The sequence below is a fragment of the Carettochelys insculpta genome, chromosome 5 (assembly GCF_033958435.1).
Source record: "Carettochelys insculpta isolate YL-2023 chromosome 5, ASM3395843v1, whole genome shotgun sequence".
Lineage (NCBI taxonomy): Eukaryota > Metazoa > Chordata > Testudines > Carettochelyidae > Carettochelys > Carettochelys insculpta.
Genome location: NC_134141.1, coordinates 96244544 through 96258879, shown reverse-complemented (window position 1 = coordinate 96258879; position 14336 = coordinate 96244544). Strand labels below are relative to the sequence as shown.

The window sequence follows — 14336 nt, the reverse complement described above, 5'->3', positions numbered from 1 at the left end:
TCCTTGGTCTTCCTCTTGTTACCAATGTATTTGTAAAAAGCCTTTTTGTTTCCCTTTATGATTGTAGCTAGCTTGAGTTCATTTTGTGCCTTAGCCTTTCTAATCTTGCTCCTGCATGCTCGTGTTGTTTGCCTATATTCATCCTTTGTAATTTGTCCTAGTTTCCATTTCTTATACGATTCCTTTTTTAGTTTGAGATCATGCAAGATCTCCTGGTTAAGCCAAGGCAGTCTTTTGCCATGTTTTCTATCTTTCCTACGCGGTGGGATAGCTTGTTTTTGGGCCCTTAATAATGTCCCTTTGAAAAACTGCCAACTCTCCTCAGCCGTTTTTCTCCTCAGTTTAGCTTCCCATGGGACCTTACCTACCAGCTGTCTGAGTTTACCAAAATCTGCCTTCCTGAAATCCATTATCTCTGTTGTACTGTTTTCCCTTCTACCCTTCCTTAGAATTGTGAACTCTATGATTTCATGATCACTTTCACCCAAGCATCCTTCCACTTTCAAATTCTCAATAATTTCCTCCCTATTTGTTAAAATTAAATCTAGAACAGCTTCCCCCTGGTAGCTTTTTCAACCTTTTGGAATAAAAAGTCTGCAATGCAATCCAAGAATTTATTGGACAGTCTGTCCCCTGCTGTATTAGTTTCCCAACATATACCTGGATAGTTGAAATCCCCCATCACCACCAAATTCTGGGCCCTGGATGATTTTGTTAGCTGTTCAAAGAAAGCCTCATCCACCTCTTCCACCTGGCTAGGGGGCCTGTAGCAGACGCCTAGTAGGACCTCATCCTTGTTTTTCACTCCTCTGAGTCTAACCCAGAGACTTTCAACCCATCCATCTCCTATGTCCATCTCCACCTCTGTCCAAGTGTGTACATTTTTAATATACAAGGCAACACCTCCTCTCTTCTTTCCCTGTCTGTCCTTCCTAAGCAGGCTGTACCCTTCAATACCAACATTCCAATCATGAGTATTATCCCACCAAGTTTCTGTGATGCCAATGATATTGGCAGAGTTGGCAGAGCTAATTCCCAGGACAGCCAGGAGGAGACACTCAGTGGTGAATGGACCTCGTAACAAACAGAAAGGATTTGGCAGGGTAATGGTTCAGTTAGTACATCAGAAGTCTAAGTTCCCCACCTCAAAATTATTGCACCATCTAAATGGAATTTCTGTCACTGGTTAAATCTCTAGCGTGCTTTCAATATTACTTAAGGGGGAAGTTTGTGGTCAGGACAGAGACTGAACCCTTGCAATGCTTCTTCAGATTCCAGGTACCTGGAAAGACTGCAGTACTATGATTCTTCTTCGAGTGTCCCCGTGGGTGCTCCACAATAGGTGTCGGGCTTGCCCAGGGCCGCAGATCGGATCTTCCAAGCAGTTTCTGCCGGACCGCGCATGCGCCGGCGCGCGCCGCTCCCTTGCACGCTCCTGGCCATGTGCGCGATCCGGTCCCCGCCAGTTCCTCTTAACCGCCGTCGGCTGCAGACAGAATCCGAACTAGGCTAAGGCCAAGTAGCGTATTCAATGACTTTAACTGTTTTTCTTTAAAATTTTTTTCAAGTACTTAGGCTACTGCAAGTTAGCCGGTTGTTATTTTTCAAAAAAAAAAACAAAAAAAAAAACAACAAACAAATTACAAGCGGGACAGCTTCAATCCAGTCCCAGTAACAAGCACCGGAGGCCAGGAGCATAGGGCCATCAGCCCTCCTGCTGCGGCAGGCCATCAGAAGGGGAAAACAGCACAGAGAAGGTGCTAAGTACCCGTTTTAACAACTGAAAGACTCACCAACAATGTCCTCTTCAGGATTTAAAAAATGTGAGTCCTGCCGAGAGGCGATGCCAGCGTCTGATGGGCACAGTCTATGCATAAGGTGCCTTGGGGAGTCCCATGTTGTACAGAAATGCTCCTTCTGTGCTAAATTAACAGCCAGAGCAAGGAGAGACAGGGAGATGCGGCTTAAAATGCTGCTTTTCGACAAGGCCCTCCAGCCAGACGTGCCGGAGCGGCCGCAGCAGGAGGGACCCTCCGGGGCCCATAAAAGGAAAGCTGCCTCCCTCACCCCATCAGCGCAAAAACGGAGGAAAGTCTCCCCAGCCCGATCCCTGCCGGCAGCAACAGCGAGCGGGACGGGAGGAGCGAGCAGCCCCCAGCCGCAGCAACAGCTGATCGGCGGCGGCACGGAGAGCCACGTGGAAGCGGCTCAGCCTCCGATAATCAGCCAGCCGCCCCGCACCGCAGGCAGGGCGGCGGCTAAACAAGCGCCGGTACCAGCGGCACCGCAGGCAGCGGCACCGACCCCCGGGGAACCGGCAGTGCAGAGAGCGCAGGCACGCAGCCTGCAGGCACCGGAGGACACCGCACGTGCGGCACCGCCCTCGAGCGTGCCGAGCACGGTGCGGACGGGGCCAGGATCCCCTGTACGTCAGGGGGCGGAGTTACCTTCTCAAGGGAGGGGGAAGGCTGCACACAAGAGGAGGCATTGCAGCCCCTCTCCGCACAGGGCTGTGGAGTTGCTTTCTCACAGCCCTCCGCTTATGTTGCAGACTCCAACCAGAAGGCAGGGGTCCCCCCTAGCCTACCCGGAGCCCCCTTCTCCATTTTTGCAACCAGCCTCACCCTGGCTGGGACCACCTTCACCCTTCCTGGGGTTTGAACCGCTGGACTATTATGCAAAATCGCTCTCTCCAGTGTCTCGACGATCTCGCTCCCCCAGACGCAGAGGGTATGCACCAAGGGAGTGGTCTAGGTCACCTTCCCAAGAACAGTGCCTATACTGCCATGGTCGCCCCTACCATGTGGGGCATAGACACCACCGGCAATCTACTAGGGAAAGATCCCCACAGACGATCTCGTACCCCCGAGGGCAATCGCTACCGGGGACAGAGACTCAAGCATCTCAGGGGGGACTGGTTATGGAACCCCGAGATTTTCCCTCGCAAACCTCTAGCGAGAGGGTGTACCATCACCAGCAGGAACCGGAAGGGTCCACAGAGACGTACCCCAGCGGTTCCTCGCTCTCCTCCCCGGACAAGGCTACGGCCCCGGGGAACGTCCATCCTCCGGACGATCTCAAACAGTTTCAAGACCTGTTTAAGAGGGTGGCCTTCACACAAGGCATCCAGACAGCAGAGGTGCAAGAGAAACACCATAAGCTCCTCAAAAATTTGAGACCTCCAGCCTCCTCCAGAGTAGCAATACCGCTTGATAAAGCGATCTTAGAGTCTGCCACTACGATATGGCAGACCCCTGCGACTATTCCGCCTGTCCAAAAGAGAGCGGATAAGAAATACTTCGTGCCGGCGAAGGGCATGGAGTTCCCGTTCAGCCACCCACAGCCAAATTCCTTGGTGGTGGAGTCGTCGCAACAAAGATCAAAGACATCTCAATTCAGGACAGGGGGAACAGACAAAGATGCCAAGAAGCTAGAGCTGTTCGGCAGAAAGGTCTACTCCTCCTCCACCTTAACGTTGCGAATGGCAAATTACGCAGCGCACTTAGCGAACCATAATTTCGACAACTATTCCAGGTTAATCTCCCTCATGGACTCGCTTCCAGAGGACAAAAAGCCGGTGCTCAAGGCCATAGTGCAAGAAGGCTACGCGGCCTCGAGGACGGGAGTTCAGATCGCCCTGGACGTTGCGGACACAGCAGCACGTTCCACAGGAACGGCAGTGGTGATGCGAAGGGAGTCCTGGCTCCAGACTTCGGGTATACCGAGGGATCTGCAGGCAAAGATAGTTGACCTTCCCTTCGACTCGCAGAAGCTGTTTGCTGAATCAACTGACTCGGTCCTTCATTCCAGTAAAGATTCAAGAGCCACACTCAGGACCCTGGGGATTTACACCCCTCCATACACAAAGAAAAGGTACTACCCTCAACAAAGACGGTACCAGTACCAGCAACAGCGCCCCCAGTACCACAGGGGTTACAAGCAAGGGCGACATCAACAGCACCAGCAGTACAGAACTCCCAGGCAACGTTCACAACAGAGCCGTGCGTCCTCTGGGCGGGGCCAAAGGCCACAAGTTTGACATACAGATCCAGGGCTGCGCCATCACTACCATCGCACAAGGTCATCCGAAGCGACTATTCCACCATCGCCTCCGACCATTCTACGACCAGTGGCAAAGGATCACCACAGACAAATGGGTGCTGGAGATCATAGCCACGGGGTACGCCATCCCCTTCCAGTCGCTCCCACCGTCACGACCTCCACCCAAGCCCCACCTCCAGGAGGCCTCCCAAGTAGTGAGGCTCAGGCTGGAGGTGGACCATCTCATGCTCATAGGGGCAGTGGAAAGAGTGCCGGAGCAACTGCAAGGGAAAGGGTTCTACTCCAGGTACTTCTTCACGGAGAAAAAGACAGGAGGCTGGAGGCCCATCTTAGACCTTCGCGGCCTCAACCGGTACCTGCGCAAGCAACGTTTTCAGATGATCACAATCACCTCCATCCTTACAGCACTGGACGATGGAGACTGGTTCGCAGCCCTCGATTTACAAGATGCGTACTTCCACATAACTATCCATCCGGCTCACCGGCGATTCCTCCAGTTCATAGTAGGCAACGAACACTTCCAATACAAGGTCCTACCGTTTGGCCTCTCCTCGGCCCCCAGAGTCTTCACCAAGACCTTGGCAGTGGTGTCAGCCTACCTGCACAGACAGGGGGTATTTATTTTCCCGTATCTGGACGACTGCCTGCTCAAAGGGGCCTCGAAGGGGGAGGTTCTGCGCATGATACGCGTCACAGCAAACACGTTCTCTTCACTCGGCCTGGTTATCAATCTGGCAAAATCAAAAATAGACCCCACACAGGACATAGAGTTCATAGGGGCTCGCATGAACTCGGTTACAGCGAGAGTATATCTACCAGAGGCTCGCTTTCGGGCCATCGGCTCCCTTGTGCAGGTCATCACCTTCAGCCCTACGGTGCCGGTCTTGACGTGCTTACAGCTGTTGGGCCACATGGCAGCGGCGATGTTCGTAGTACAGAACGCCAGGTTACACATGCGCAGCATGCAGCACTGGCTGGCGAGTGTATACAAACCGGCAGTACACACTGTTCACAGGGTGGTGTCGCCCACAGCGGGGGTGCGCAAATCCCTGCAATGGTGGGTAAACCCCAGGAACCTGCTAACAGGGGTACCCTTCCACCAGCCGCAAATATCGGTTTTTATCACTACAGATGCCTCCCTCATAGGGTGGGGAGCGCACATGGGCGGAGAGGTGACTCAAGGACTGTGGTCATCCACGGAGCAGTCACTACACATAAATATACTGGAGCTCAGAGCAGTGTTCAACGCCTGCAGACACTTTCGAGACCATATACAAGGCAAAGTCGTCGGGATCAGTACAGACAATACCTCCACCATGTTTTATATAAACAGGCAAGGAGGAGCTCGATCCCGTGCCTTATGCGCAGAAGCAATCCGCTTATGGAACTGGTGCATCGCCAACAATATACTCTTGAAAGCCTCATACTTGCCAGGTGCGCACAATGTGAAGGCAGACCAGCTCAGCAGGCGTTTTGCACTCACACACGAGTGGCAGATCCGTCCCGATCTGCTATGGCCGATCTTCCACGCATGGGGTTTTCCCCAGATAGACCTATTTGCCACTCAGCACAACAAGAAGTGCCCACGATTCTGCTCCAGGGCGGGACTGGGATGGGGGTCCCTGGGGGACGCGTTCGCAATCCCATGGAGGGGCCCCCTGCTTTATGCGTTTCCTCCCACAGTGCTGATCCACAAAGTCTTGCAGAAAGCCAGGAGGGAAAGGGCCCGGATGATCCTGATAGTCCCAACGTGGGATCGACAACAATGGTTCCTCCTACTCCTGCGCATGTCGGACCGCCCACCGATGCCTCTTCCGGTGGCGCCGGATCTGCTCACGCAAGCCCAGGGGTCCATAGTGCACCCGCACCCCCAAAGCCTGCCACTGCAAGCGTGGTTAATCCATGGCTCAGCTCCCTAGAGAGCGCATGCACAGTGGAAGTACAGCAAGTCCTAGAAAGTAGCAGGAGGACTTCCACCAGGAAGACCTACAAGCAGAAATGGACTCGCTTCACGGCTTGGTGTTCTACCAAACAGCTGGCCCCCCTGTTGGTGCCTATACCTACAATACTAGAGTATTTACTGGACCTCAAGAGAGGAGGACTCTCGCTATCCTCGTTGAAGGTCCACCTTGCCGCCATCTCGGAGTTCAGACACGAGGAGGAAGGGCACACGGTGTTCGCCCACCCTATGGTTACCAGGTTCCTCAAAGGGTTGGTAAACCTATACCCCCCTCGGAAACCAATTCCACCTTTGTGGAACTTGGACCTGGTGCTTACCACGCTAATGGGACCACCGTTCGAGCCCTTGGCCACGGTCCCCCTCCGCCTCCTTACAATAAAGACGACCTTTTTTCTTGTAATTACGTCAGCTCGTAGGGTGAGCGAGCTCGCGGCAGTCATGGCAACGCCACCCTGCACTGTTTTTTCCAAGGAGGCGGTAACCATACGGCTGCATCCAGCCTTTGTTCCCAAAGTTTCTTCCGAGTTTCACATTAACGAACCTATTGTTCTACCCTCGTTTTATCCAAAGCCTCATAACTCCAACGAAGAGGCGCGCCTACACCTCCTGGACGTGAGGAGGGCGCTAGCCTTCTACGTAGACAGGACCAAGTCCTTCCGGAAAACGGATAGACTCCTAGTCTCCCTCGCTCCCAAGTCGAAAGGAGAAGGTCTCTCCTCGCAGATAATCTCAAAGCACATTGTATCCTGCATAAAAATGTGCTACGAGCTCAAAAAGACTCCTTTATCGGCCACTCCCAGGGCTCATTCCACTAGGGCGGTGGCGGCATCAACAGCCTTTTTCAAGGGCGTTGCGTTAAAAGACATTTGCAGAGCGGCGACCTGGTCATCCTACGACACCTTCGCCAAACATTACGCCCTTCACAGGGTATTCCAAGAGGATACCCGTCTCTCTACAGCGGTCCTCTCGGGGACAAGCTGCACATAATCCGATTACCCACCTCCTATCTTGGGTTACTGCTGGGTAGTCACCTATTGTGGAGCACCCACGGGGACACTCGAAGAAGAAAGAGAAGTTACTCACCGTAGTAACGGTGGTTCTTCGAGATGTGTCCCCGTGGGTGCTCCACTACCCGCCCATCCTCCCCGCTGCGGTCCGGCAGAAACTGCTTGGAAGATCCGATCTGCGGCGCCGGGCAAGCCCGACACCTATTGTGGAGCACCCACGGGGACACATCTCTAAGAACCACCGTTACTACGGTGAGTAACTTCTCTTTTCACTGCTACGGGCCTGGTGACAATGATTAGTGCTTGAAGCTTTCTCCAGGCTGCATGGAAGGGAGGCAAATTGCACACACTATTGCAAGGCTGGGCAAAATGCATCCTGCAGGCCTGATCTGGTACACAGACGCAGTGGGGAGCCTCAGGCATTCTCCATGCCTTCTCCTGTTCCCTGCGTACTTCTCAAAAAACATCTGTGCTGCCCTGTTTGTTTCAGTAGCTGTGAACCTAGAGAGGCGGGAGACAGGCTTCAAATACTTCCGTCTCCCCTTCACACTCCCATTGCTTAGTTTTTTTTCAATGGGAGCTTCCTGTGTGAAGCACGCTCCCCTTCCTCTCAGGCTTGTGTATGCACATGGCTCGGGCCAAGGTGATATAGGCTGGGCTGCTGGCCAGGGTTCACACAGGTTGTCTCCCAGCCAAACCTGCCTCTGGCGCTCAAGCCCCTCACCTGCTCCTAACTCTCTGCCCTCTCCTCTCCCATACCACACATAACCCAAATCTTCTGCCTCTCCTCCTTCACCCATCCCCACTCCCAAATGCTGCACCCCAATCCCCTCCCCCATTTCACAACCCTCTCCTGTCCTAGGTCACAATCCCAACCTCCTGCACCCAAATGTCTTGCTCCAGGTCACAGCTGCCATCTTCACACAAACTCACTCCCAGGCCCTTCCCAGGTGCACTCCTGTTCTTACCCCAAGCTCTGTTCTGCACCCAGCCTCCATCCCAGACCCTGCACCTTCTCCATTAATATCATGGAAGAGTGTGGCCCCTGACCCCTTCTAAATTTTAGGTGTGGCCTCCCATCAAAAACTATGCTCCACTACTGTCAGAAAAAGAGTAAGAAATATATATATATGCTCAAGGGAAAGTGTGCACTCATAAAAATGTCTGTCTCCCTTCATATAATTTGCAGAAGTGCAACAAATGTTCTTGGTTCACTCACTGGCACAGTGGATGTGGGGGTGGCTGGAATGGATTTAAGCAGCTAAAAGCTTCCGAAAGGAAGGAACTTGATATCCACATATTGTGTGGTTGGAAAGTCTTTTAGCAAATGCAGCCATCTTGGAAGATGTCATCACTTCAAATCAAAACTTTCTGGTCACTGTGGGAAAGCTTGGAGTTTAAACATGAAATATTGTATAGAAAGTTGCTTAAAAACATCCCTGCAGGTTGCGCTAGATAGAAAAAAAAAGAATTTTTGAGGTTGTTTTGATTTTAAAACTGCTGAACATTTTGGGATTGCAACAACATTAGCTAAGGCAGAATTTTTTGGGGGGCATTGCTGTCAGGATGTGCCAGAGTGTTAGCCATGTTAGTCTGTGTCTGCAAAAACAACGAGAAGCCCTGTGGCACTGTATAGACTCATGTATTTTGGAGCATAAGCTTTTGTGGGCAAAGACCCACTTCGTCAGATGCATGTAGCAGGGACTCCAGAGGCAGGTCTATTTATACAGGCTCATGAAAAAGAGGGAGTCCCAATCAAGAGGAAGGCCAGAGTTGACTAGGTCAATTCAGTGAGGGAGGATGTGGCCAACTTCCAGCAGCTAATGAGGAGGTCTCAGGATGTAGAGATTAATTCCCTGCATCAATGTGATTTGGGAATTACAAAAGAGGGTTCCCTTGAGACAGGAAGAGCCCAAGTGCAGCCTTATCCTGTGGGTGCACTGGTGGAGTGCATTGCTATTTAGGTGCTTGGGCTTCTGCATGAGCAGAAGTTGACAATGAATGTGTCCTGGTTCCTATTGACTACGTCACCAAAGGGAATATGGGAACTGAAGCTTGCCTCACAAGAAGCCATGAGGCTGTGACTGTAGTTAGTAGTTCTTTCTAGTGAAGAAATTCTTCATCAGATTTGTGGTTAGTCACACACAAATCAACCCAGATGATTTATATACAAATCAAGGGAGAAACTGCTGGTCTGTGAGATTCTTGGAAGTGATAAGAACCTGATGATCTGATGGGATGGTTGGATAGTTCAATCAGACTCTGAGGGTTCAGCAGGCAACTGTAGTGCTGCCCTACACATGCACCCTGTGGAGTCCTCAAGAGTATGATTGAACTCTTTGACCGTCCCCCTTTGGAAGTGGGATTGTATCAGAGATACCTGGCTTTTCAATTTCTCCCCTTAAGGGGAACAATCCACAGGACCTCCAATGTGTGCTAGCTGCCTGAATCAAAAGGGGTAACCTTATATATACTCCTACAAAGCCCAGTCCTTTCCCCCGTTTTCTATCTCTGCTTCACTCCCCCTATTTCTCCCACGTCCTGGTTCATAGGCCTCCGATTGTTTTGTGATGCTGCAGTGTGGATCCTTTTATCAACAACTCCTACGAGTAACTAGTGGGAACCGTTTTTCTCTCTGTGCGTGCGGAGAATCCTACAGACGCTGAACTAGGACAACTTCACCCCTCCCTTCACAGGCTACTTCAGTGCACGGGAAATCTGGGCACAGCCGTTTGCCAGGCGGGGAAGAAAGACTCCTGCCGCTTGTGCAGTCTGTCCCTGCTGTAGTTTGCTGTTTCCCTCGGGGGTCAGAAAAGGGGGCGGTGGGGGCGTGCCGTAGAACAGCTCAATTTCGGAAAAACGTGGTTGCAGGGAAGGATCGCACTTGTGGCCGGGTTTCTGATTCCCACTGCTGACGCTCCAGCCCGCGCTCGTCCGTTTGGCGGGAGGGCGGCTAGTGCCATACCCCGGACACGGGGGAGGGTCTCTGCCACGCCCCTGTGTTTGTGGTGAGGAGAGGAGGGTGGCGTGGGCTGGGCCTTCCCAGCCTTTCCCTGGCGGAACGTGCTCCCGCGGCTGGGTGCACAGAGCTGCTGCTGCCTCTGCCCTGCGCTGCGCCGCGCCCTAGCTCCGGGGTTCCCCAGCGCGGGGCTGCCCAGCCTCAGCGCTGTTCCGGGCGGGCCTGCGGGAGGCGCGCGACTCAGGGGCGCTCCCTGTCCCCGTTCTCCCCGGGGGCCGTGCAGCGTCGCTCGTCGGCTCCACGCGCTTCTCTCCGCGTGTCAGCGCCGGGCAGCGGCTCGAGGCGCTATGCAGGTTGGTGAGCGGCGGGCGGGTTGGGGAGTGCAGGGGGCTGGGACCCTGTGGGAGGGGGGGCTGGAGAGGTGCAGGGGGCTGGGACCCACTCGGAAGCAGCGTGTTTTGGGGGACTGGAGGAGTGCCCAGGGCTGGGGCTCGCTCAGAGGTGTTGTGCCTCAGGTGGGTTGGAGGGGTTCACGGGGCTGCACCCACTTGGAGGCAGCATGTCTCCGGGAGGCTGGAGTGGTGCAGGAAGCTGGGATCCATCTGAACTGGGTGTGTCTGGGGTATGGAAGGGAGTAGGGGGCTGGGACCCACTTGGAGGCGGGTGTGTTTCAGTGGGGGTTGGAGGGAGCAGGAGGCTGGGATGCATTTGGAGGCAGCATCTCTGGGGGGTGGAGAGGTGTACGGGGGTGGGATCCATTTGGAGGCTGGAGGGGTGCGGGAGGCTGGGATGCATTCAGAGGCAGCATGTCTTGGGTGGCTGGAGGGGTGAACAGCAGCTGTGATTTTCTTGGGGGCTGGGTGTCAGTTGTGTTGTGTTTATTTCCTAGGGCATAGCATCCATCAGGTGGTGAAAAATGCTATTTTCCTAAATGCATAGTCCTCAAGCCACAGCATCACTGCTCTGAAGGAGTTTGTTTCCTAAATACTCGTGGCTCCCCAGGGACTCTACCCTTATCAGTGGAGGTGGTGCTCTGTCTCTTTTTTTTTTTTCTTTTAATTTTTTAAACAATTTGTCCTTGAGTCCAAGCAGGAAACTTTTACTTGTAGTTTGCTTAGTAATTTCCTCTTTCATTATAGCTTCCTTTCATCTTTAGAAGGGAAGAGAGAATGCACTTGCCTAAAGAGAAGTTGCTGTTGTCCGCTTACGAAAAAGTTAAAGACTTATGAATAGTGGTATTTCTGTTATGTCTTTTCGGATGTCCAGTGTGGAAAAGTAACTGATCTCTGCTGTCAGTGATGCCTGCATGAATTCAGAATGGTCTAAATCAGTGTTTCTTAAACTTTTTGAGACCATGGAACACCAAACAATATTTTTAAATGCTGAACACATATAAATTTTTTCTTAAAAGTTATCAGACCAAAAAGCAAACAGCAACATATACAACAAAAGCAAAATGAAGTAATTTAATCGTGTATCATAGCAACAGAGTAACATTTTGTCTGGTTTTAACAATATATACCAATGATGTATATTTCTGAAAGCGTGCGACACACCTGTGAATTGTTTAGAGATCAGTAGCGTGCTGCAGAACATAGTTTAAGAAACACTGCTCTACACAGCAGCTCTTTTGGGGCTGAGCGGCCTGACAGTATCTTTAGATGTGACAAAAGGATATAGAAGAGGGTTGTAGCTGAAGCTGCTATTTAGTTTTTTCACTTTCTTGTGTCAGTAGGAGTTAGAACTCAACTCATTAGTTTTGTCTCTTTTTGAGCACAGTTTTTATTGAAAGCTTAGTTACTGTTGTTTGGATAGTGTTCTATAGTATAGGCTTTTTGCCAGCTGGGGTCATTTTAATTTTGTTTATGATTCCTCTGAGCTGCTTCTGGCTGTTGTAGGACATTTCGAGGAACGACCTCTGAGTCAATGTTTGTATGTGAGGCTTGTAAAAACACCACACACAGAACCTAGGAATGTGTCCTTAAACGTTCATTTCAGAGCTGGCTATGTGGGTGTCTTCTCAGGCAGCTTACTTAAGAGTTCGTGACTAGATTCCTGTTTCAGTCTACAGAGTCAGTTACTGGGTGTAAGGTGGGTTTTGGGCATGAAGGAGGCATGACATGCAAGGACTTAACTAAAGTATCTTGTGGGACAGACTCCAGTGGTGAGGGTTATACTAAACTGTCCTTTGAAGTTACTCATTGGGCTGAAACAGGGGATGTGGGGGGGAATGACTAAGACAGGGTTAGCTCCAGGGTCAAGCACCACTTGAGCACTGACATAAAATCCAGATATCATTCCTATCCTAGGGTGGTGGTATGCTGCAATTAAAAACTTGCAGCTGACTCATTCCAGATGTCTTAGACTGAGGCTGCCTAGCGGGTGGGCTGAGGCTGCAGCCTAAGCTCTGGGCTCTTTGCCTCTTGTAGCTGGAGCCCTGCACAGACACACGTATGAACCTGCACTCAAGCCTTCTCTACCAGTATCATGCCGCACCTAGGGGTTTGTAAGCAACAATGCAAGGCAACAGCACTGTGTTGCATCACAGTGGCGTGGAGGGGTGTGGTGCTGGGATCCCCATTTGGTCCAGTCAGCATGGCCAGGAAAGCCCTGCTGCTCAGGAGCCTGCTGGCCAGTCCCAGGGCTGGTAAAGTGGCCCGTGCTGCTGGGCTAGGCCATGGTGGGCATGCTGGTGCTGTATGAGTGGACTGAGCTGCAGGACTGGAAGAAACGTAGTGAGTGTGTGCTGGATAGCCCTGACCCAAACCTCCTGCCTAGCTGCCGACTGCCAGTCCTGAACATGCTGCACTCTCCAGGCTGCCTAAGCTGGATGTACTGGTCCAGGTACCTCTGGTTAGCAGAGCTCTGTGCTATTGTAGCTGCATCCAATCCACTATCTGCAAACCTGTTCCATGGATATCTATGGATTGAAGGACTCTACTTGCAGGGACAGAGTGCGAAGGCTCCAGGCCGTGTCTGAACACCTGCACCATAACTGAACAGCCCCTTAGCCCAAAATGGCAGACACAGGCTAGCTATGTATCTAATTACAGTGTAGACATACCCAGGAGACTCTCTTCCAGCAGTGTTTTTCCTTCCAATAGACAAAGGAGAAGAAACAATAAATATAAGAGTTTCATAATGCTCTTTGGTAGCATGTCCAACATTACGTTGAAAACCTGACCTATGAGGAAAAGCTTAACATACCCGCCATGTTTAGTTTTGAGAAAATCCTAAGGGAAGACCTGATACATCTTCAAATATGTTAAGATCTCTTACAAAGAGCATGGTGATTGATTGTTCTACTTATTGGCTGAAGGTTGGGCATGAAGTAATGGGCTTAATCTGCAGCAAGGGAGATGAGTTCCTCCCTCCCCCTAAATAGCTAATCTAAAAGATATTTAAAGACAAATAGGCTTTCAAGAAAGAAGGTGGAATCCCCTGGATTGCCGGCTTTTAAGAACAAGTTACGTAAACAGCTGTCAGGGTTGGTCTAAATGATCAGCATATATAAGGCAGCCATACGAGATCTGTTAGCCAATGGTCTGTCTAGCCCTGCGGTTCTCAAACTTCATTGTGCTGTGATCCCTTTTTGACAACAAAAATGTCTACATGATCTCAGGAGGAGAGCAGGGGGAGACTAAAGCATGAGCCCAGCTGCCCTAGGTGGTAGGGCCAAAACCCAAGCCCCACTGTCTCAGGTTGGAGGGGACCCATGCCAAAGACCAAGGCTTCAGCCCCAGGCTGAACCAGAGACCTGCCTCCCAGAGCTGAAGCTCTTGGGCTTTGACTTTGGTACTGATTGGTGTGGCTCAGGATCTCTTTGCTTTGACCAAAGTGCCGCAAATTCTGAGCCAGCCCTGGCAACTCCATTAATATAGATTTGTGACCCACTTTGATGTCCCAAACCACAGTCTGAGAACCACTGGCCTAGCCTAATACCCTGTCAAAATTCTGACAGTGGCAAATGCCTGATGTGTCAGAGGGAATGGCTAGAAAAGAACAGTTATTGGTTGAATAAGGTATACTTGGTCCTGCCTGAACACTTCGAGGTCCCTTCTATTTCTAAAATTTCTGTGCTCTGATGTAATAGCTGGAACGTCGACTCCTGCTTTATGTAAATTGGCTTATGAACACAAATATGCATAACTTAGAGAGGTTTTGGTTGAAATTTTAATGTTACACTCTGGATTTGTGTATTGTGTTTTGATGCATACATCATTCTCCCATCTGATGTTCGAAATATGAGCTATAAGTCTTGTTTATAATTTTAAAGATACTGGTGAGAGCCGTTACTTCTGCTCCTAGAGACCTAATGACAGGGTGATCAGATAAATGACTTGTAAAC

General features: G+C 51.2%; 1 protein-coding gene across 1 annotated transcript in view; it reads left to right on the top strand.

The window, feature by feature from the left end:
* The first annotated feature begins 10285 nt into the window (after positions 1-10285).
* IL31RA (interleukin 31 receptor A) overlaps positions 10286-14336 on the top strand; it is a 71214-nt gene continuing 67163 nt past the window's right edge. Inside the window, exon 1 of the mRNA XM_074994283.1 lies at positions 10286-10341. Coding sequence (XP_074850384.1) covers positions 10336-10341 — 6 coding nt within the window. The 5' untranslated portion in view covers positions 10286-10335. The remainder of the gene's footprint in view (positions 10342-14336) is intronic.